Raw genomic sequence first — 22,239 nt, 5'->3', positions numbered from 1 at the left:
GGAAGAAGACGAAATACCCAATCTGTGAGTTTGCTTCCTTGCACTCTACAGTGGAAAAAGCAAAGGGTATCAAACGCGTTGCTGTTGGGCGCTGACTGTGACTGCTGCTTGGCGTGCTGGGTTTTTTCAGCGTCTTGCTTCTTCGGAACCACGCGTGTTAATTGCTGCCTCCTCTAAGTTAATTGTTGTTGTGCTAATTGCTGAAGGGTTTCGAATTCTCCTTTGTTTTTTTCCGCACAGGTGTGTGTGTTTATGTGTGTGTGTGTGTGTATACCCCGAGAATATTGACGCTGGGAGCAAGAGTCGTGGGTTTCCACAAGTTGTTTGAGTTTTCGTATCATGATACATCTTGTGGCTGTGACTGTATTTGCCGTTTCATCTCTTTTTTTTGTGAATCGGCTATGGAGCACCAACGCCTTTTTCTTTTCTGCTTTTGGTTTCGTTCTTTCCATTCGAGCTGACTACTGAATTAAGGCTCCCCCAAACGGTAGGGCGATAGTTATTTCAGTAGCGTGTCACAACAGCTCTCACGTGAGGAAAAACAACCTTTGCGGAGGTAGGGGATCACGAAATCGTGCGGATCTTAGCGTTTATTATTATTATTAAAGCTCTTTTCTGCCGTTTATGGACGTAGGCTGTGAGGCAGGTCGGGCTACGGATAATTCGTCCATGTTACTGAGTAATGAATTTGCACGTTGCACCTTTTAAGCAATAAATCAAGCTACGCTAGCAATATCAAAACGAAACGAAAAATCAAAAGCGACAACAACATCCGAACTGAGTGCTCCTTTTTAAAGGAATCTTCTCCACACATCGCATTGCGATAAGCATGTTGCTCGGGGTCGTAGTAGACGCTCGTATTTCACTTGAGACGCGTGTACCTTCTCTTTTTTCCATTGAGTTTGAACTTAAGGCTTTGAAGTAAGAGGAAGTACGCACCCCCAAATGAATGCTCTCTAAGTAAATGGGTGTGGCCTCTTTTTTTGTTTTCCACCGTGGAAAACAATCACTCCACATTTTATGTGCGCGGATCGTGTTGGTAACAAACTTGAACTCATTCTTCTGCGCTGCCCTACTCCTCTCCTTATTGTTGTCTTGCATGCGTTTTTTTTTTGCTGAACTGACATAACGCTATGAAGTAAGCTTTGTGGAAGGCAAGTAACCTCTTCTTCGTTTGCTCTGGCCACCTATTTTTTTTCCCCCTTCACCGTTCGTGCTTTCCTCCAAGACACAAGCGCCTCGCAAGCCGCTTCTGCCTACATCTATTACGACGGCGTTAAGCTGACTCGCGTTCCATTTCCGGACGTGTTCCACTGTGGCGTACACGAACACACACTACTCAACGCAGCAAAAGAACGGCTCTTTTCCCTTTCCTCTTTGCACCACATCTGCGATTTTGTGTTGTTCCTTTTATCGGTTGGAGCACCATGTCGGTGGAATTGTCCACGAAGAAGAAAGGGTCGGAGTTGGACCACCTGCGCCGCTCCCAGATAGCAGAGGGCATTCTGAGTGCGCAGGACCAGAGCGCCAAACAGCAAGAGCAAATTGATCACATGGCAAATGAAAACGAGCAGCTCAAGAAGGAGATCAGCGCTGTTTCGGGAAACCACTATGACTATGTCAAGGCAGATAAGCTCGCCTCGCTGCAGGCCGATGTCGACGCCCTGGAGCGCCGGTATCAGTTTGAAAAGATGCGCAAAAATGATCTCACGAAGCGCTATCAACTTGCCCGCATTGATCTTCTGCACAGCCGAAAGATGAAGGGTGGCGTGAACGTGGAAAAGGAGCAGGCAGACGCGGTTCAGCGCCAAGTCGAGATTCTCGAAAGCCGACTGGATCAAGCCTTAGGTCAGTTTAACGACGCCCTTTCCTACAACAAAGAGCTGCGCGACCGCATCGACGTCATCCGTGAGGAGCGGCGTGTCTTTCAACGCGTACACAAGCGCATGGAAGATGACCTGAAGAGCAAGAAGCGCCAGATGGCAGAGCACATCGAAAAGTCGAACCGCGACATGGACGACCGTGATGCGCAGGTGCGGGAAGTGGCGCGGCTGCGTGCAGCACTGGAGGAGCAGCGCCAGACCTACTCGGACCAGCTGCACGACCTGGACACCGCCATGCTGGACATCAAGACGATGCGCGAGGAGCAAACCGAGATGCAGCTCGAGTTGGAGGCGCGGGAGTACGAATTTGGTGAGCGCGCAAACGACCCCACCGCACCCCGCGGGCAGGAGGAGATGCGAAGCACGACCGGCACAACGTCTGGCGCCGCCGACGACACCGTCTCCGTTGCGGGCAGCGACGCCGGGGATGAGTCCACGAACGTGCTCCGCGTAGAAAAGGAGAGCGCAACCATCACGAACATTCTGCACCAAATCAAAGAGGCGCTCATGACAGAGGATCTCGAGGAGCTGCGAGCGCAGTACGTGCACACCGGCGACCTGAACTTCTCGCTGTACAAGTACATCAACGAGCTTTCCGCCAAAAAGGAGGTGCTGAAGGACAACACCCGCGATCTGCAGCGTCTCTTGAGCGAAGAGGACGACAGCGAGACTCAGCACCGTACGCTCATCAAGCGCCTGGAAGAGGAGCTGGCCGACACGGAAGGCAGGCTTGACGAGATGACGAGCGCGACAGAGCAGCTGCGCGACAGCGTGCAACGAACGGCCGGCACTGCGGAGGAAGTGTACACGCACATTGGGTGCCCGCAGATGGCGAGCAGTGCTGTGGAGGGCGAGGAGCGGTGCACCGAGACGAACATGAAGCAGTTCTTTGGCACCATCGAGGAGCGCGCGACGCAGATCCTCATCGCCTTCCAGCATCACCATCAGGCCCACTCCTACTCGCGTTGTACAACGTCGTCGCTGCGTGTTAACCGGGACTCCGAGCAGCTCAAGGATTCGGCCCAAGCTGTCGAGGACGAGGAGAACGCGCCGACGACCGTCACGACTGACTCGCTTGCGATCGAGCGCGTCTCGACGACGGAGGACTGGGAGGTCGAGGACGGGTTAGCACCCATGATGCCGACGGCCCCCCAGACCGCCCACAGCGCCGTTAGCGCGCGCAACCTGGTGCGCATGATGGATCTGCCCAGTGCCAGCCTCGGCGGTGGCGCTGCCGATCGCGACAGTGCTCTTCATGTGGATCAAGACGACGATCACATCGTGTCGCACGAGGATCTTCGCAAGCAGATGGAGTCTCGTCTTGCGGCGATGCGCGAGCGCGAGGATCGTAATCAGCAGCGCAAGAAGAAGGACCTGTGTCGCGAATCACCGCATAAGGCCATTGCGCAGCAGGTAAAGGCGGCCATTGTGGGCGGGACAAGTTGAAGAATGCACACGCAACGTTTCGAAGCTTGGCACGCTCGCGTCCTTCTGAGCTTTTGCTTTACCTACTGAATGTCAGGCGGTATAGGCGTGAGATATACCAAAAGTCCTTTCTTTTTTGGGCTTCGCGCGTCAGCGGTGGCGAGTCAAAAGCAAAGCGATACACAGCGGACCTCTAGCGCGGCTGCAATGGAGTATAACTTTGCTATCAGCAAAATAAAGGGCGCATGCTTTTTTGTTTTCCGATGTACATTGAATCTTTAAACGGGACTGCGTGGGCAATACATCAATAGAAGCAGAAAAAGCACAACAGGGGAAAATGGTTGCGAGCGAAGTACGTTGCGCGGACGAAGAACTTCTTTGCAACGCATTTTTTCCCCTCTTTTCTGTCGGTGTATCTGCTTTTTATTTGTGTTCTCAATTTTTTTTTTTACGGACCTCTCTCACCACAAGTTGCCGGTTTTCACCTTCATTCTCAAAATCGTCTGCCACCACAACCGTTGTCTGTAAGTGTATGTGTGTGTGTGCGTTCATGTATGCTCTGGGAATGTAGTTTGACTCATGTATTCACTTGCTTTAGTGCGAACGAAAAGTTTATGACCAATGAGATGCGAGGAGCACGATCACCGCGAGTGTCGTGATGGACCTCCTCTTCGTTCTTTTCCTTTTTGCGGCATTAGGATCCACTGAGGAGAAGGAGCAGAGGTGTGCTTTGGATTCTGCCACTGAAAGTGAGTTCACGCGACGCCTCTCCCTCCCTTCTATTTGCTTCCCATGCGACGAAAGTGTGAAGGCGGCGTAGAATCGACGACGTTCACGCAAATTGGTTGACGCACTGCGTTAACAATACAAGCCTGCGTTCCGATGTTTTTGTCCATAGAAGACTTTGTTTTAATTGATGGAGCTGCTTCTTCTTTTTCAATCGGCACATTTCTTCAACTGTCCTGTCCTTTTTTTTTTGCTTCCTGTATTTGGAACTTCTGTCTTCTGTTTTATCGAACTGCTTACCTGTATCATATTGCCACGTTGAACTGTTGTCCATTCTCGTGCGCGCCATGGACAAAAACACGTTTCTCGTGTCACTTTCGTCGAGCTTTTACAGTTTCATATTCTTCCGCACCTTGAAAGAAAAGGGGAAAAAACCCTCACACATATCTACATATACGCACATCCACCTGCTCTTTTTCACTCGATTGCTTTCACCGGCTGGTCTTACAACAATAACAACATCAGCAAAGGGAACAACAGGTACAGTATCAATATGGAGGAGCGCGGTGATGCTTTGATGGCGGAGGGGGAAAAGCAGCTCAAGAAGCGGTCGTGGTTCTCGTCGAATGACACCAAGATTGATGGGGCGCACGACAACTTCATGCAGGCGGCGACGCAGTATAAGGCAGCAGGGAACTTCGCCAAGGCCGCCGAGGCCTACAAGCGTGCGGCAGAGATGTCGCACAAGAACAAGAGCGAGGGTGATCAGTCCGTAGAAATGGAAGAGGCGGCGAAGGCGTACGTGAAAGCCGGCGACGCCAAGACCGCTGCCGCGATGTTGCGGGAAGTGGTGGACATGTACGACAAAGGGCAGAAGTACACAAATGCAGCCAAGGCGTGTGCTGCGCTGGGCGACATTACAATGGGCGATGAGGCGATGAAGTGGCTCCAGCAAGCCGTGCGCTACTACCGCAACCAAGGTGCCAAGGTAACTGCCTCTGAAATTGTGATCAAGATGGCTGATCTGAAGGCACGGTCAGGTGACTACGCAGGTGCGCAGCAGATTTACGACCAGTGCGCGCGTGAGGCGTTAGAGGACCGCGTGGCACGCGGCAATGCCCGTAAGCTGTTCTTCACCGCACTGCTGTGCCAGATTGCGCAAATGACGTCGGACAGTTTGATGGAGGATGTCGGCGTGCTAGAGGAGCGCTTTCAGGAGTATCAGGAGTTGGACACGCAGTTCAACATGAACACTCGCGAGCACATGGTCATCACGGACCTCATCGCCGCATTCCAAGGCGAGGATGCTAACGCGTTCGATGAGGCGGTGCGCGAGTACGACAACATCTGTCCGCTCGACGACATGCGCGAGAAGATGATCTTGAAGGGCAAGCAAGCTCTCCGCGAGCGCGCCAGTGACCTCCGGTAAACAAAAGCGGCGTAGTTCAGATTCTGGGCGCACACCGTAGAAAAGTATGCTGTAGGGATAGCCGTTCTCGTATTAAGCCGACCGCAAACACTTATGATCTGTGTTTTCTTGTTGCGCAGTTACCGTTTCACGATCACGATTTGCTTTATTCTTCTTCCTTTTCAAAATGAAAATCAATCGACGCTGGTGCGCACATTTCCATGTGCAAGTGCGTGCTTAAAAAAACAAAACCGGCCTCTTTTATCGCTGTGTCGTACGCACGATTTTCTCTCTTTGCGTGATTTTTGTTTGTGCACCTACCTGCTTATACATGCAACGCTGCGGATAGGTTAAAGCAGACGGTTTTCTGTTTCCGGTTCCTCAATACCAGAGAGAAAGAATTGATGCTACTTCGCTTGCTGTTATTTTGATGCTTTGCTGCTTCTCTATGCAGGCGACAACAGCCTTGTTTCTTCTTTTTTAAAGAGTAATGCGGTGTCTTTGTTTCGTGCTGCTCGACGTGTTGTGAAACCGTGTTGTGGGGACGGCCTGAGAGAAAGACAACAAAGTTTAATGTTCTCCTTCGCTAGATGGAGCATTTGGCGAAAGACAGCTCTTGCAAACGACTGCCTTCATGCCGTTTTCTTAATCTTGAATTGTACCTCCAGTACCACTGATGCCTTCCGCTTCGACGAAAGGCACATAAACTCGGGTACATGCCTAAGTCTTCCCTTTTCATAAACCCACCACTTTTACCCTCTTCTCCGTCCGTAGAGTATCCGCGTCCCCGGATATAACAGCAGCAGCAAGGCTTGGGCAATTTGGACTTTTCTTTTTCTAGAGTCGCACGTTGATCGAGTAGCACAGCGTCTCTTCATGTCACCTTCAGTGGTTTGCGTACTGCACTCGGCCAATGAGTGCTACGCAGAGTCACTTGTAGGGAACGCTTTGCAGTGTCTGCACGCCATTCAGCGCAGCGTGCGGGTCACCGCGCCAGATTTCATCCCGTCTATCGCGGTTTTCTTTGCCGATCCGCAGAACGGTGCGAGGTGCGTCTACTCATCCGTTGTGCCGGACCGCAATCACGCGCTGGATGGCGTTGCGGCCACCTATCCGCCGCTCGCTGATGCCAATGGAGTACCGTTCTCGCACGACAACGGCGCAGAGGCGAACCAAACGGAGAAACCAACCGCCTTTGTTCAGCTCTTTCGTCTTCGCTCTCCGCTCTTTCTCCAACAAACTGTATTGCAGGCTGTACGAAAGCAAAACACCTCCGTCTCGACCTCTGCCAGCGTTGGCGCTTCCACCTCTGCGTCTCCCGCACCCACAGCGCGTGATAGTGACATTTGGGGCTCCTTGACCGGTGCCTTGCTTGCCTCCTTGTGCTACCTTCGTGCGCATCCCAGCAGCGCCTTCACCAGCGTGGGGATGGACGACATGGACTCTGTCGCGGACGACGCCACCGATGATGCGGCGGGTGGTACACCCGATGAAGGCGCACACCCTTCCCGCGGCACAAGCCGTATTTTGATCTTCAGCGATGCGCGGGCGGGGGCGGCGCCTTCTTACAGCGCGGAGTGTGGACTTGCGATGGCGGTGGTCACGGCGAGCAAGATGGGCGTTGTGGTGTCGTGCTTCGGCGATGCGGTGGCACAGACCGACTCGGCCGAAAACCGTCTCGTTGGACTCGCCTCCAGCTTGGGCGGCTTCTGCGCCGCACGCTTCACCCTTGCGGACCTTGGCCAGTTGCTAGATGGCGAAAGCGGACTGACGGAGGGCAGCGGCGGGAGCAGCTCGCGGCGGAAACGCGACCGCATCGCGTCGCAGTTTGTTGTGGGTCCCACCATGTTGCCGTGCCACCCATTGCCCACCTCGACGTTGGAGAACACCTCCCTCGACATTCCAATCGAAACAGAAAAGAAAGAGGCCGTAGCCGTTGATGGGACCTCGTCACGCGAGCGTGCGTCGCACCTGGGCTGGCTGTGCCCTTCGTGCATGGCGATTATACACCGCAGCCCCCGCGAGGTTCCCGAGTCTTCCTCCGGTGTGACCAATCAACGCGCTGAGGACGGCAGCGGAGAACCGCAGTCGGCGGGGGTGAGGTGCCCCTATTGCCACGCGGTTTGAGCTCCGTTTTTACTCCCCTCTCTTGAACTCTTCGCCCTTACACGCATTTTGCACACATAGTCGATCCCCGATTTCGGGCAAAATTGCAAGATCAATTTCTAATTTGAAAGCTAATTTCCTCCCTTTTCTGGATGAACAACATATTTGCGTAACGTGAAAGGCATTCACAAATGAATGGCCCGTGAACGTCCACAACAGCAGCAGCCGTGAAAACGAGTTTGCTATGTCCACCCATAGATATCAAAAGAATTTCGCACGGTGGGCAAGATCGCTTTCTTCTCCGCCTCTTCTTCCCCTTCACAAACTGACTGTTACTTCCCGTTGTTCTTTCCCGTCTTCGTTCTCTCTGATTAAATAGCAGCAAAACAAGTGTGCACAGCAGCTGCTCCTTTTAGGCACAACAGTTCGGTTCGTTCACACAGAAGTTTTACATCTCACACCGGCTACAGTTTGTTACTTTCCTTTTTCTGGGAGCGATCTGTCACTCTTCAACTTGTCACCGCACTTATTATTGTAGGGTTTTCTTTTCTTGATCCACATTGACGTTGTCTTTCTTTTTTTTCTCTATACTTGACAAGTGGTACTTCGAGGTCAAACTCTTCCACTGGTGTGCCGTTTCCTGCTTTATTTGTTTATCTAGAGTGTCTCAGCTGTCATACGGTTTCGTGTACGTATACCCTTCTCAAATTGTTCTAGTTGAAATATATCTTTTCCTCCTGTCCTCAGACTTTTTTTCCTTTCGTTCCTCCGTAGTTTCGAACTGAATTACGCATACAACTGTCTACGTAAAGAACCAACAAAAAAACTCACTTTTTGTGATTCTTCCAGCTGCACAACGCCAATCCTATAAATAGGTCTCTCTTTTTCTTGGTTCCTACTGGTAGAGATTGATTTCTGTTTTCCCTAAACTCGTTCTCCGAAGAATTTCACCTTCTTCCATTTTTCCTTCTATATAACTCTACTCATTGATGACTTTTCGCTTGTCAAGGCTTACTGGTTGGGACTAAAAAGGGAAAATCTTCGCGAAGGAGGAAAAAAGCTCTATTTTTGTGTCAAGACCCTTTTGAGTTGTTGAGAAAGGAGGAGACAGACTCTGTGGGTTTTCATTGCAGTGGTGTGGAGCAGCTCGGGAGCGGTGAGTATGCTTTCACCCCAAAACGAACAACTTTGTGGCAACGGCGACGGGCCTCGAGGCGCAACAAGTAAAAGCGCGTTTCCAGAAGACTCCAGCCGATTCAATACCTCTGATGCCACGTCGCACTCTGCCCCAATCCCCATGCACTCTTCTAACAAGCCTGGCTGCAGTGAACACGGTGAGCTTGTTTCCTCGACACCTCGATGCGGCGAGCACAACAGCGCCAGTTCTACTAGCTTAGATGCGGATGACGAGGCAGACGCTGGGCAGCCGGCTGACACGGCGGAGTTGGCCTCCACGCCGCCGTCCGCGCTGGTGAACTCGTCAGGGCACCGCTGGCTAATGGAGCCTCATGTGGGGGAATCACCACTGCGTCGGCTGAGGTCGGCGCACGAGGCGGAGGCGGAGGACACACGTGACACATCCACACCAGGACCCCACGTGCCGCTACCGCACTCGTCGAGCGCCGAGCAGCCGCAAGCAAATGGCAGTTTGGCACCGTCGGCATCATCAGCGGCAGCGCCGCCACGCTCCCCTGTTCTGCGCAGCCGTCGATCACTGAAGTGCGCGGGGCGGTCCAACTCGCGACGCACCCATATGGAGGCAAGCAGCAGTGATGCCACTCTACCGTCGTCGCTGCTGGCATCCCTCGCCGCGCGTGTGTCGCTCTCTCAGCCGCCGTCTGCCTTTGCGCTGTCCGTTGTTGACGCTGAGGCGACCCAGTCGGGCTGCGTGGCAGCTGAAGACTCAATCACCTCGTCGCTGTTGCGAGCAGCGCGTGGTGCGAGTACGGAAGGGGAGGCGGGGATGCACGTGTCCTCCAGCCCGCCGGTGTCCCCCCCATTTCCCACGACGACGGCTGCGGCTGCGGCTGCGTCGGACTTCTCCGACGGCTCACCGGGGCCGCGCAACTCCGACGTCTCCTGCTCCCCGCTGCGTACGCACCTGCGCCTGACTCCTCGCATCAATGCGGAGCTGCAGCAGTTCGGCTGCTGCGTCTTCTTCTTCCCAGCACCGCTCATCTCGTGGCTGTTCCCCCTCGTTGGACACGTGGCCATCAGCAACGCGGAAGGTTCGCGCCTCTTCACCTTTGAATCTTCCTACTACGTACGGGAGGAGAAGCTCGTGACGGTGCTGGATCGCGTGCTACGGGAGGAGATGACTCACGACAACAGTGTGCTCTCGTCTCCCGCACGGCGCAATCGGCCGGGGCAGCGAAGCGACACATCCGACCGTGCCAACTCCCCAAGTCCCGCCCAGTCTCCGTTGCTGTGCCGCGGTTCGGCCATGAATGACGCCTCCGCCTCGGACGCCGGGCGGAACTCACCGTCCGACACGAGCGCCGTGCTGCCGCCGCCGCGCAGCGCCTCCATGCCGGTCTTCCCGCCCCGCCCCACTGCACGACCCCCGCGGCGAACGAGGCGGTCCAGACCCGCAGGCGGGGGGTCCGCAACGGGGCACACGCACACGCGCTGCGTCCGCATATGGGACCTCAAGCCGCTGCTCATGGAGAGCCGTGGCCGACGGACGAGGCGTGCGCCGTACATCATCACTGGAGAGGGCGGCAAGCAGGCGGCTGTGGCGTTGTGGGAGCGCTTGCAAGGGCTGTTGCAGCCCACCGAGGGCTCGGCGGGCAGTGGTCCGAGTACGAGAAGTGCCCCGAGTTCTCTGCCGGCTTCTCACATCCGCGGCCGTGACAAAGCAGAGCTGAGCGACAACGCAGAGGGCTCGCCCTCCGCCCCCGGCGTGAGCAGCAGCAGCAGCGCCGACGAGGAGAACGAATTCGAGCTGCTCGACGCGGAGACAGCTCACTTCTACAATCGTAACCTCAACGTGACGATTCGTCTCTTCCGCGGCAGCGCTGACGGGAGCAACAACTCGCCAGACGTCGTGCTACAGCACCACAGCTCCTTCTCCTTCGTGGGATTTGTGCTCGAGGCGTGTGGGATTGGAAGTCAAGCAAAGCTGTCTGCCGCAACTCCCGTCCCTGCTGCTGCTCCTGTTGGTGGTGGTGGTGATGGTAAGAGTAATGTTGATGAACATGCGCAGGGAAAGAGGAACGACGCAAGCGGGACGCCGAACGTGTCGAACGAGACCACTGCAGCCTCTGCGACTGCCGTCTCCGCAGCGGAGAGCACCGAGGCTAATGATGAGACCCACTGGGGTGCCGTAAAGCTACTTTTCCACGTCTGCGTATTTGGGAAGTGGCACCGAGGGGAGGGTAGGCTGCGGCGTGCCCTGCATGGTGGCAGTATCACAAGCGCCGCAATCCTTTGGGCAATAATACTGGTGGCGTTTTTTCACTACCTTAGCCCAATGTTTTCATGGTAGGCACGCCCCTTTCAAAGACGATGCTCACCGGCTGGTTGTGTCAAGCCGCGGCTGCTAAATGGACACTCTTTTGTTTTTGTTTTGTTGTTCGGTTCTCCTTGAAGGGAACTCTGTTCTTCTTGAGTGCCACTAGATCCCCGCCGCTGCACGTATTACCTGCCAGGTTCACTTCTTGCTTCAAAGCTGTTTTCACGCGCATAGAAGAGGCCCGACCCCTTCTTTTACGGCAATCGCAAGAGATGTTGAACTTGTGAGAGACATGAGTACTCGTCGGTTTTTTTTGTTTCTCCTGTGCTTTTGGTGTCTCCTTCAAATTTTGGCTGCATCGCGTCTTGTCGTTTCTTGCAAGTTTTTTTTTCAAAAATACTTTGAACTTGTCTGTTGTTGTGAAGATCCACCGGAAAGTAAGCGCTAATAATTTATATAAAAGGAACCGCTGTGCGTGGCGGGTCCGAATTAAAAAAGAAACACTTCTGCTTTTTTCTTTCTTTCGCTTTTTTCCTTTTCCTGCAGTCGATACACTCAAGAAAGGTGCGCGTGTTGGCGCTTCCAGGCGGCCTTTTGTTTAATGAAGGAGGGAGGGGAATGGCGGTGCCCCAATCGGGCGGAATGATCAGCCTTTGCGTTCTTTATTTTCTTGCCCATGCCACCCTCTTGCCTTGTGAGCCGATATTGAAGTCCTTTTCTTCGACAGTGTTTTTCACGCAGCTTACGTGTAGCTACGTTGTTGAGAGAAATAACAGTGCTCGTATTCATATTAAGGGAATTCAGCTCATGTGCATGATTGAGATTCGCGTGCTCGGCGCATCTACACTTTCCTCTCCTTCCCTCCTCTTAACCTTTGCTCGCTCAATACGCAGCGCATTACACCAGGTCGGTGGATTTTTCGAATAGAGTTCGGTTTGTGTTCCTAAAACACACACCGGAAATATCCCCTGGTTGCTCGTAATTCTTTGCTCTCTGTTTTTCTTCTGTGTGCTTTATTCCACCTCACTATACGGTGAATGTAACACAGCTTCTAACAAGCTTCACTGCACATCGCTTTCCATCTTCAAGAAGCAGCTGCGCGCATGCGACTTGGCACGAAGTGTTTTTGTATATCTCTTTTCAGTTATTTGCTTTATGAACTCATAGCTGTGTTTTTGTTGCCCATTCGAAGCAAAAAAGGAAAAGATTGCTCTCCAACAACAAACACAGAGCGATGAGCCGTGCGCCTGCTAAGACAGCCGCGCTTGCGAAGCCAGCTGCGCCTGCGCGGAACCGCCTGGGACTCACGAACCTGCAAGTGCGCGCCGTTACTATCGCCACGGTGGGGCCGTCCATCATCGCTTTTGGCGCCTACTCTGAGAAGTGCGGCACTCTGCTAGTCTTTCTCGCCACTTTTATCAGTGGCATTGAGTGGAGTGGGCTGAAGCGCCACCTCAAGGTCGCGTTGCTCATGTCCATGGACAGTCCCAGTTCCATCGCGCCTGAGACCGCGTTCCGGGAGTCGGCAACGCAGCTCGCTCCAGGACGCGACTTTGTAGCCGGCTCGCCGCCACCGTCTCCGTTGGTAGGAGGTGTTCCTCTCTGCCCTATGGAGTATCCGCTGCCCGTCCCACCTCTGAGCCTTTACATCATCATCAAGCACATCGGCTGGTCGCTTCTCGTCATTGCCGCCTACCACGGCGTGAAGGTCTTTTACATGGTGCTTGAGCTCTACTTTTTGGTCTTTGTTGTCGTGACGTTGACGGCGCACAACCGGCTAGAGATGAGGGTGGGCAACGCGATGGACCGCCTGAGTCACCAATTGAGCGCTGCGAATCAACACCTGCCACACCCCAAGAAAACAGATCCCGACAAGCCGAGGCCACCGCTGTTGTTGGCGGACCCTGGCGAGTCGATAGAGGCCCGCATAGCCAAGGCGCAGAGGAACTACTTTATTTCGATGGAGCTGCACATGATCGCTGAGCGACAGCCCACGGAGCAGTTTCTCGACTTCTGCCTTGACATCTTCGGCATCTTGTGGATCACCGGCATTATCATCCCCGTATTCGTCTACCGCATCCCGAACGTCGGGGTGCCGTGGCTGGCCTCCACGATTATTGGCAACTTCATGAACGACATCGCTGCGCTGGTGGTGGGCCGAGGCCTGAGGACGCTGCGGGAGCGCTACGGAGCTGTGTACGACGTTACAGGGGAGGTGCCTGCTGCGGAGACGGGGAAACGCCCTCTATGCGAGGCGAGTTGGGTGAAGCGGCTGATCTTGCGCGGTCCCCATCAGCTTTACCGTGCGATTAGCCCGAACAAATCAGTGGAAGGCGCAGTGGCGGGCGTGGTCATGAATGCGGCGACGTTTTCGGGTTTGATGTTTTGGTTCTACGCGCGACTGGTCGACGCGCCGGCGCCCCATCTGGTCGCCCCGGTGTTCCAGCACGTTGGTTTGTGGTTGGTTATTGGGGCAGTTATGGGTGTGCTTGGCGTGTACGGCGACCTGCTGCAGTCTCTTCTCAAGCGCACGGCGCGTGTGAAGGACGCGGGCTTTATCATCCCTGGGCACGGCGGCATGCTAGACCGCATTGACGGCATGCTCCTCGTCTTCCCTTTCATGTACGGCGCGTTGAATACGATCATGAAGATGTCGTGAGCTGCAAACTCGTTAGGTGCCAGGGCCCTCGATGGCAGACCGAAACTGTTGCCGTTGCTACTGCTGGTTTAACAGCGCGATGGCTTCGAATTCGGATTTAGCGACTAGGCAAAGCATGTCGAACCCGTGATGGTGCGGTTGGAGAAGTGCAGTAAGGGAGATATGTAAGATAGCCCCCCCTTTTTTGTTAATAACTCTCTTTTTGCTAATTTGACGGGTTGTCTCTTCGTTTGGCCCGGTTTGCCTCTTTTTTTTTTCTAGGTTTGCTGTGAAGCCATGCGCGCATTATTGTAAAACTGCATTTCATTATTGGTGATGTGAAACCATGCTTACTGAGAGGAGTTGATGTTGAAGGAATACAATGCAGGAAGGTACACGCACGAGAGCCTCAGAAATCTGCAAGTCCTCCTCTCTAATTCTTTTTTCCCCTTTTACTTTGTTCCTACGTAACAGCAGTTCGAGAAATGCATGATGCTAGTATTGAGAAAGAAGCCAATCATAAAAGGGGAAAAAGTCATGTTTTACCAAAAAATGCCAGGCGTAGGCCGGTGTCGGTCTGCTCTGCGAAGCCTTCCACAGCGTGCTCATTTTTGCGATGAAGGTGTGATGAACCAGGTTTTTTGTTTTGTTGGAAAGCAGCACCTGCCGTTTTCGGTCTCTCTCTACGCATTTCGTTTTTTTTTTTCCAACCATCTTTTCTCTGCACCTCTTTCTTCCATCGTTTTTTTCTTTTTGAAAACCTGTGGAGAAACTTTTTCACCCTCCTTAACAATTTAGACGATTGATAAAAGGTGAAAACAGTGAAGCACCCCTTATTTTCCCAGAGTGTATTATTTACGTATATATGAATACCTAAAGCTCTCAGAGTTGCCGGAACACGGTGGAAATATATAACGTGTTCGAAGTGTTTTTCTCCTCTTTCTTCTATTGCGTTCTAAAAATCTGCTTTGTGAGTGTTGTTTTCCTTTTCTCTGCTCGGTGTGCAGGCTCTATTGCCTCCTGTACGATTCGCAGCAACAGCCCAAAACCGTTTTGGGCTTTTTTTAAGGACACATCCTGCCCCTGCCCTCCCTCCCCCCACACACGCCAAAAAATGCCACCCGTTTCCAACGGAGGTTCAGACGGATCTGACCCTTCCAGAGTTGAGCACGCTTTGCCGTGTGATGCCGAGGAGTTGCATGATCGCACCCACCGGTTTCTGTCTACCGTGGGGCCTTCGCTCGACTCCATTGAGGCGTTGCTCGAGTCGTGGCGCCGCTTTCGTGCTGTTTCGGCGACGACGAACGGGCTGCCCGAGAAGAGCGCCTTTCGCACCGTGCAGATCGACCCCTTCTCCATCCGGCAGCCGCCACCCACCGTTGCAGAGGCAGAGATCACGCAGTACATCAAGAAGCTCTCCAAGAAAGACCTCAAGGCATTGCACGACGAGTACGAACTAACGTGCTCGGAAGACTTTGAGTACGTACGCGTCGGCGAGGACGACGCAGAAAATGCCTCGCAGGCGGCGGCGCGCATCGTGCACTTTCCAAGCGAGGTCGCCGATGCCAACACCGACGAGGAAGGCGACCCGACTAAGCACCCCCTTCCCCCCAGCGTGTCCCCCATTACGCGGGCGAGGGCGCTCTTTGAGAGCGAGGCGACCTCAGTGGAGCCGCTTCACATAAAGCCGGACGGCCGCATGACAGAGGTTCGTTCCTCTGCCCCCCCAATCGCGTCCTCAGAGCTGCCGCCTGCTTTTTCGTTAGAGCAGATGTCCCCTTCCGCCGTGGCGGACTACGAGCGCAAGAGAAGTACATCGTCCGACTCTTCCTATTCCGGCCCGCGAGCACGGTCACCGACCACGGCGGACACAACTGCAACGGAGAACTACACGGTGGAGATTGAGTACGAGCCGAATCACTTTATCCCGTCCGCTGCCCAGCGCGCGTTGCGTGACGGCGTCGGCAGGGGCATCATGATTACCCCCGCCCCTCATCGCGCGCCAAAGACGGACACGCCATCGCAGGCAACAAAAGACAGTAAAATGGCGCCAGTACTTCAGACGGACAGCGACGCAGAGGCGGATGTCCAGTCTTTTACCACCTTCTCTCGCATCGTGCTCGCCAATGAAGGCCGTCGCTTGACGTCCCAACGCGCTAAGGCGGAAGCATGGGTGGGTGCGGAGTCCTCGCCGCCTGCACGAGCAGTGGCATACCAAGAGAATCACCGTATGGAAGGCGAAGTGGATGCTGGTGCGACGCCACCACGGGCCGCTCGATCAGCAATACCTGCGGCGGCGGCGGCTCCCGCTGCTCCTGCCAGGACGGTGGCCGTCAAGGTGATGAAAAGCACCATCCCCGTCAGCACCCGCGACGTGTTTGTGCGAAGGCGTGTGCACGACATCCTCTTGGCCAATCGCGTTCGCGCCGAAGATGCCGCCGTGCTGGGGGCTGCCTTCTTTGAGAAGCTGGATGATGCGTGGAACAGCGCCGCAAACCAGACGACTCCGGTGTTACAGAAACTTGACGAGCTGCTGCGCGAGTCGAGCGCGCTGCTGCACATGCTCGAAGTGATGGACCACCAGGTCTACCGGGAGCGTGTGATGGACCCGGCGCAGTATCTGTGCGTCCCCCGCTACAGTGCCGCCTGCGCTGCCCCGGACTGTAACGCCCCCTTCTCGACCACCGTCACACGCGTCATGTGCGGCCGCTGTGGGCAGTTCTTCTGTCCTACATGCTGTGGTGAGCGTGGATTGGGCCCAGACGTGGTGTGCGAAGGCCAGCGATACTCCCTCGGATGGGAGCCGCTCTGCCGGTTGTGCTTCCAAATGTGCAGAGACAGTCAGCAGAAGCTGTTGGAAGAGCGCAACCAGTACCTGCGCATCGCAGCTGTCTCGTCCTACCATGATGCGGAGGGCGGTGACAGCGAGGAGGACGCGGCTCGTCGCGCTTCTGCGGACGGCTTGACGCTTAAGCAGGCCGTGTTGTTTGGTGCCTATTGCGACGAGCAGAAGTGCCTCAGTGATGGGCTACCGCCTTTTTACGTCATGGACCGCACGGCAAACGAGGCCGTGGTGTTCTGGGATGTTCTGAGGTATCAGTTTGCCAAGACGCAGGGATCGCTTCGCAGGGGATGGCAAAATGCGGGCAGCTTTGCCACACATGCGGTGAAAAACGCGGCGCAGATGGTGTCAAGGGGCCGAGGCACCTTAAAGACAAGCTGACGTGCAATCACTCTCATACTGTCTTTATTTTTTCTCTCTTCTGGTTTTCCTTGGCGATCGTTCTTCCAGTCATGTGGCCTTTTCCCTCATATATATGTATTGCCTGTTTTGGTTTGTCCGCCCACAACGGAAAGGGGTGATTCGATGAGGCAAATTTGGTGAAAAAGTGCTATGTCCGTTTGCCTTTGTTACTTTCATGGTGCGCGCCCCAACTTAGCATTCGTTTCTGCTGTTGCTGATATTTCTTTCCCCAAAGCGTGCGTGCGTTTATGACTTTGTTTATGCTTGCGCGGCTACGCGTTTCGTATGTACGCCGCAACGTCTGTGGTGCTTTCTTGATACCTTGCTCTGTAGTTTGCGCAATCTTTTGGTTCTCTCTTCAACACGCCGGCGAGGCCTGCCCGGTCGCTCATTTCCATGCTGTGCTTTTCACTTAAAACGACCCCACCAATGTGAAAAGAGCAACGCATTTAGGTGCACACGCGTACGCGGAATCCTGCGAAAGCAAAAGGCAGCGTTCAGGCGCACACACACACACAAACCCTGCTCATGCTGTTGACGGAACCCGAGGCAAAAGGAGTAATGGAAGCTGTGCCTTGCCTGCAGCTGCAGGATTAAATGGCAGCGTTCGCTGTTCTCGAAAAGCGTCTTAAGTGATAGGCTGGAAAAGAAGAAGGACAACACGTTTGATGCTTTCAGCGCTCTAACCTGCACGAACTCTTTTTGGGTTTTCTATTATTCTTCTCTTCGTCTGCTTCCATTTTCATCCTGCCCGTTCATGTATCTGCTTGCCACTTCTCGTATGACTAGAGTTCTTTTCATTGCACACACCCTTTGAAGGCACGCAAGGAAGCATGCCGGTGAAGCCTCAGTTTGAGTGGGAGCAAACGGGCGAGGACGTTTTGCTGGAAATCCTATTTAAAGGATGTAAAAGGGAGACCGTCGACGTGCTCATAGCAGACGTGTTCGTGAAGGCAAATGCACCCCCACAGTACCTCTTAGCCGTCGACCTGCTGCATGAGATCAACCCAGAAAAGTCAACGCATTACTTCACAGAAAAGCAGGATGGATTAGCGCTTCATCTGAAGCTGCACAAGGCGGCGCCCGACGTCGTCTGGGACGCGTTGAGTCTCCGACAGACGTCCATCGGGAAGGCGGCACTGCTGCAGCGTCGACAGCAGTCTATGCAGCGCGCTGAGCAGCGCTACCGCACCCAGCTTGACGCACGCGTGACGCAGCGTGAGGCAGAGAAGCGCCGCATGCTGGAGGCGCAGTGGGATGTGGAGAAGGAGCAGCGCACGCACATCGAGCAGAAGGCGAAGGCGGAGAAGGACGCTGCGGAGCAGGAGCTTTTCGAGTGGGAGGCGGACCAACAGGAAGTCACCAGCAGCGCCGCACCGCAGTCCCCGGCGGACATCTACGCGGCAGCGCTAAAGAAAGCAGACGCGGATGCGGTACCGCCTACTGTGGTGCAGCAGGATCCAGCGCCGGCAGCCGTGATGACAACCGTCTCTGCCATCCGACAGGTCGATACCGTCAACGTGACCATCGACTTCACGCCCAAGACCTTCGCCATGCCAACACGCTCCCGTGGCGATGAAGACTACTACCGCCAAAGCCGCTACAAGCCCGTGTCCATTGAAGACACCCCGATGTTTTGGAAGGAGCGCGCAGACAAGCACTACCGCGCGCGGGAGTGGAAGGCCGCCGCAGACGCCTATTCTGAGTCCATCAAGCGCGACGGGGCCTTCTTAACCTGCGTCATGAACCGCGCGGCATGCTTTATTCACCTCGCCAACTACAAACGCGCAATCGACGACTGCACGCTTGCCTTGACGATGCTGGCCAACACCCCCGCAAGCGAGGTGACCCAGGACCGCTACCGCGGACTTATGACCAAGCTGTACGCCCGTCGCGGCGCCGCCTACTGCTGGGCCGATGACTTGAAGAGTGGGGTGGCCGACCTGCGCATGGCGGCGGCCTACCGCGACCCCGCTAGCGACGAAGACGTCGCCGCCGATTTGGCTCTCCTGGAGGCGCAGATGAAGGAGCGGGGGATTGCGGATGACACACAGAGCGACCCGCTCGCCACACGCATGCAGGAGGCCGCCACGCAGTACTACCAGGGCTCCTACGAGACCGCCGAGGCCACTTATCGTGCTGTCCTCGCGGCGAATCCTTTCGACTCGAAGGCGCAGAGCAATTTAGTGGCAGTGCTGCTCCGGCAGGGGAAGTTTAGGGCGGCGCTTGAGGGGTGTGAGGGGATTATTCGCTTTTGTGGGGAGGTGGCGGCGGCGCTGGAGCAGCCCGGTGGGCTCGCCGCCGATCAACTCGACAGTGACGACGAGGAGGAAGAGAACGAGGACGATGCGGCGGGCCGCACTACTGCGTCGAACGCTGCCGCCTCAAGCGACCACCCATCAACAGAGAGTGATGACAACAAAGACAAGCTGGTGCGTCAGCGACGGGCCGCTGCGAAGAAGCTGGGGGAGCAAAGCGGCCACGTGTACATGCTCCTCAAGGCCTACGTGCGCAGCGCTGCCGCGTTGTGTGGATTGAAGGAGTACCACAAGGCCCACGCGTATTTAGACCGGGCGCTGCGCATTTCACCATACGATAACGACCTGCGAGATGATTGCAATCGACTAGCTGAGAAGATTCGCATGGAGACGCTTGTTGCCGTTTCTGCAGGCTCGGCCGCAACACAGAAGACGGTGTCCGCGTAGTACGGCCTCGTGGCTCCTCAAGAACCCTCGCTGCGCCTTTTCGTCTCTTCCTGCTCCACTACGTCCTGCGTGGCTGAAGCATAAACACCCTTTTTCTCTTCTTGCTGTGCAGCTGACTTGCGGCGCTTTTGTTTATTGTTAAAAAAAAGGATTTATTCGTTCTTCCACCGAACGAAGGGCCGACGCGCTTATCACTGCGAGGCGTTTGTGCGCCGCACACATACGATGTACATACGTTGGATTGGCGTTTCTGCCAATGCACGGTGCGCCCCACCGCCTCCTTCACACCGGTGAAAAACACAAAGAAGTTGAGAATGAACAAGCAGACAAACACAAACCTCTTTTAAGAAAAGAAAAACAACACTGTGTCTTGACGACAGCTATTTAAAACGCGATAAGCAATGCGGAGAAGAACTTCTCAGAACCTTGCGTACTGCGTTTTTCTTTTTTTTCGAATCGCGGATGCATGTAGTTTTCCTTCGCTGTATAGTTCCTCCCCCCTCTAAGGTGTTGTCAAGAAGCGCCGTTGAATGCAGTCATTGGCGCTGCCCACGCTAAAAAACCGTGCACTTGCCACCCTTTTTGATCTCCTCCCTCTCTTTCTCATTTCTACATTCCGGCGAGTGCCAGCGCGAATACACACACGGAGATTCACTAGATGCTTCCACTATGAGCACTGAGGAGGAGTACACCGAGAACGAAGTGCTCAGAGGAGCTGAGCTGTACCTCTATCTCCTCCGTCAAAATGAGGAACAACGGGAGCGTGCGCAGAGTAAGCTGCGCGAGTACGCCGCCCTCAAGGATACGTTGCAGGTGCTGACAGAGCGCAGTCGACGGCGTGTGTTGGCGCCGGTGGCGGGCGGCCTCGCGTACTTTGCTGCGGAGTTGAACGCCACCAACACCATCGTGGTTCTTCTGGGAGACAGCTGGTTTGCCGAGCGCAGTGCCGTGCAGGCGGCCGAGATCGCCGGGCGGCGGCTTGACTTTCTGCGCCGCGAAGTCGAGGCGCTGCGGCAGGAGGACGCGACACTTCGCTCGAAGCAAGAATTTTTTCTCTCCGAGATGCCGGAGGCACAGGATGTGGTGGTGCAACTCCTGGCGGAGAAAGATGCACTTCATGCAACGCTGGTGAAGGAAGTCACGCGGCCGTCATCTGCATCGCCAGTGTCCGCGTCCTCTTCGCCTCCGGCTAAGAACAACGGACAGAGGCAACAAGAGCGAGCACCCGCCACAGCCGCGGCGCCATCAGCTGTTCACGTCCCCAAGGAGTCGGCCGTGCAGAAGCCTCCAAACAATCCGTCCCCCGTACCAAGTTCTCTGGCAGAAGACCTGGATTACTCGTCCATTGACGCAGCCCTTGCCACCTTCGATGAGCAAGATGAACTGACCGAAGATGAGTTGATTGCCTTGGAGAAGGAATTAGGCGATCGTCTCGAGGACGACGCGTACGTGGAGCAAATAATGACGGAGCGGATGATCCAGAAGAAGGAGAGGCGCGTCAGAGCAGAGCTGGGGCGGCGCCAGGCTGCTTTGGCAGGATCGAAGACAGTCTTCAGCCGTACCAAGGGCGCTGGGGCGACAGCAACGCACCCTACGAGTATAGCGGCTCCCCCCACGCCTTCCCCCTCTGCTCTTTCCTCTGACCAGCCTGCAAAGGAAGCGCACTCTTCCGCAGAACAAGAGAGTGCGACCATCACCGCAACTCTTCCAGCAGCGACAACAACGTATCGTACTCCTGGAGACATTGGACATGCTGCTAGCAGCTGCACCGCAACAGAGGCGGCAGCAGCAGATGCATCTCCCCCTGCAGCGGTGCACGTTGATCCAGCTGTCGTTCCGCCTCCGGTGCTATCTCCATCCTCTCCGCAGATGTTGTCGCAACCTCCAACGTCGATAGTGAACGCTACGAGCGACTCAGATGCTCCCGCGGCTTCGCCTGCCTCGTCCACGTGCTCGTCATCTTCTCGTAAAGAGCGGCACGTGCACTTTCGTGGTGATACTGTTTCGGAGCGGAAGGGGGTATCGGCGCCGGCTGCAGCGGCGGTGGCACCGTCAACGTACGCCAACCAACCGGAGTTGACGTCTTCTGTTGGAGCAGCAACGACAGAAGCACGGGAGGAAGAAAGAGCACCCGCCAGCCCGTCCGCACCGTTCCTTCTGCGAAGTACTTACCGAGTTGCGGACATCGTGGAGCACACGGATGCGCAATTGGATGCGGCGATGCCACCCCCTCCACTTCTCACCAGCCAACGCCAGAAGCCAAAGCGGAAATCGCTCTTCATGCGTGACTTGGAAGACGACAGTGCGTAGCCGGTGGTGTACCCTCTCTCCACGCAAACGCACCGATCTTGCTTGTGCCGACGTGAGTAACATAACTTCTCAAAGCAGCGAAAGCTCCAGAGGAGAAACTAATGTGTTTTACACCATTTTAATGACGATACTTTGTTGCCTACGGTAACGTTAAGCGAACATTTATGATGTTTTATTCTGCATGGCCATGGGTGTTTCTCTCCCAATTCGAAGCTGTGAAAACCTTCGTTACAGACCGCGTTGTGTGCAACATAGACCGCGAGCCAAATGGAGACTTCAGTGTGACGTAAACGGGCAAAAAAAGCGTTCGCTTGTTTTCCCTGTTTGCCCACGATCTTGT

At 54.9% G+C, this 22,239-nt stretch overlaps 8 protein-coding genes across 8 annotated transcripts; all 8 read left to right on the top strand.

The window, feature by feature from the left end:
* Positions 1 to 1,138: 1,138 nt before the first annotated feature.
* On the top strand, positions 1,139 to 3,329 carry ABB37_01360 (outer dynein arm docking complex putative (DC2); the record flags this gene model as incomplete). Its single annotated transcript, XM_015797827.1, has 1 exon — positions 1,139 to 3,329. Exon 1 carries the CDS (start codon positions 1,428 to 1,430, stop codon positions 3,327 to 3,329), a length of 1,902 nt encoding a protein of 633 aa, XP_015663347.1. The 5' UTR covers positions 1,139 to 1,427.
* A 1,098-nt stretch (positions 3,330 to 4,427) lies between these two features.
* Positions 4,428 to 5,463, top strand: ABB37_01359 (putative mitochondrial hypothetical protein; the record flags this gene model as incomplete). Its single annotated transcript, XM_015797826.1, has 1 exon — positions 4,428 to 5,463. The coding sequence occupies exon 1, from the start codon at positions 4,588 to 4,590 to the stop codon at positions 5,461 to 5,463; it is 876 nt and encodes a 291-aa protein (XP_015663346.1). The 5' UTR covers positions 4,428 to 4,587.
* Positions 5,464 to 6,318: 855 nt separating this feature from the next.
* Positions 6,319 to 7,569, top strand: ABB37_01358 (hypothetical protein; the record flags this gene model as incomplete). The annotated part of the gene is made up of 1 exon (XM_015797825.1): positions 6,319 to 7,569. The coding sequence occupies one exon, from the start codon at positions 6,319 to 6,321 to the stop codon at positions 7,567 to 7,569; it is 1,251 nt and encodes a 416-aa protein (XP_015663345.1).
* A 357-nt stretch (positions 7,570 to 7,926) lies between these two features.
* ABB37_01357 (hypothetical protein) lies at positions 7,927 to 11,035 on the top strand (the record flags this gene model as incomplete). Its single annotated transcript, XM_015797824.1, has 1 exon — positions 7,927 to 11,035. The coding sequence occupies exon 1, from the start codon at positions 8,846 to 8,848 to the stop codon at positions 11,033 to 11,035; it is 2,190 nt and encodes a 729-aa protein (XP_015663344.1). The 5' UTR covers positions 7,927 to 8,845.
* Positions 11,036 to 11,894: 859 nt separating this feature from the next.
* Positions 11,895 to 13,661, top strand: ABB37_01356 (phosphatidate cytidylyltransferase-like protein; the record flags this gene model as incomplete). Its single annotated transcript, XM_015797823.1, has 1 exon — positions 11,895 to 13,661. Exon 1 carries the CDS (start codon positions 12,237 to 12,239, stop codon positions 13,659 to 13,661), a length of 1,425 nt encoding a protein of 474 aa, XP_015663343.1. The 5' UTR covers positions 11,895 to 12,236.
* A 747-nt stretch (positions 13,662 to 14,408) lies between these two features.
* On the top strand, positions 14,409 to 16,863 carry ABB37_01355 (hypothetical protein; the record flags this gene model as incomplete). Its single annotated transcript, XM_015797822.1, has 1 exon — positions 14,409 to 16,863. The coding sequence occupies exon 1, from the start codon at positions 14,755 to 14,757 to the stop codon at positions 16,861 to 16,863; it is 2,109 nt and encodes a 702-aa protein (XP_015663342.1). The 5' UTR covers positions 14,409 to 14,754.
* An 809-nt stretch (positions 16,864 to 17,672) lies between these two features.
* Positions 17,673 to 19,589, top strand: ABB37_01354 (hypothetical protein; the record flags this gene model as incomplete). The annotated part of the gene is made up of 1 exon (XM_015797821.1): positions 17,673 to 19,589. The coding sequence occupies exon 1, from the start codon at positions 17,718 to 17,720 to the stop codon at positions 19,587 to 19,589; it is 1,872 nt and encodes a 623-aa protein (XP_015663341.1). The 5' UTR covers positions 17,673 to 17,717.
* Positions 19,590 to 20,218: 629 nt separating this feature from the next.
* On the top strand, positions 20,219 to 21,899 carry ABB37_01353 (hypothetical protein; the record flags this gene model as incomplete). The annotated part of the gene is made up of 1 exon (XM_015797820.1): positions 20,219 to 21,899. Exon 1 carries the CDS (start codon positions 20,259 to 20,261, stop codon positions 21,897 to 21,899), a length of 1,641 nt encoding a protein of 546 aa, XP_015663340.1. The 5' UTR covers positions 20,219 to 20,258.
* Between the last annotated feature and the right edge of the window lie 340 nt (positions 21,900 to 22,239).

The sequence above is a fragment of the Leptomonas pyrrhocoris genome (genome assembly GCF_001293395.1).
Source record: "Leptomonas pyrrhocoris isolate H10 chromosome Unknown, whole genome shotgun sequence".
In the NCBI taxonomy this organism is placed as follows: domain Eukaryota; phylum Euglenozoa; class Kinetoplastea; order Trypanosomatida; family Trypanosomatidae; genus Leptomonas; species Leptomonas pyrrhocoris.
The sequence above is the reverse complement of the archived record's forward strand: the minus strand, read 5'-3'. Positions and strand labels throughout refer to the sequence as shown.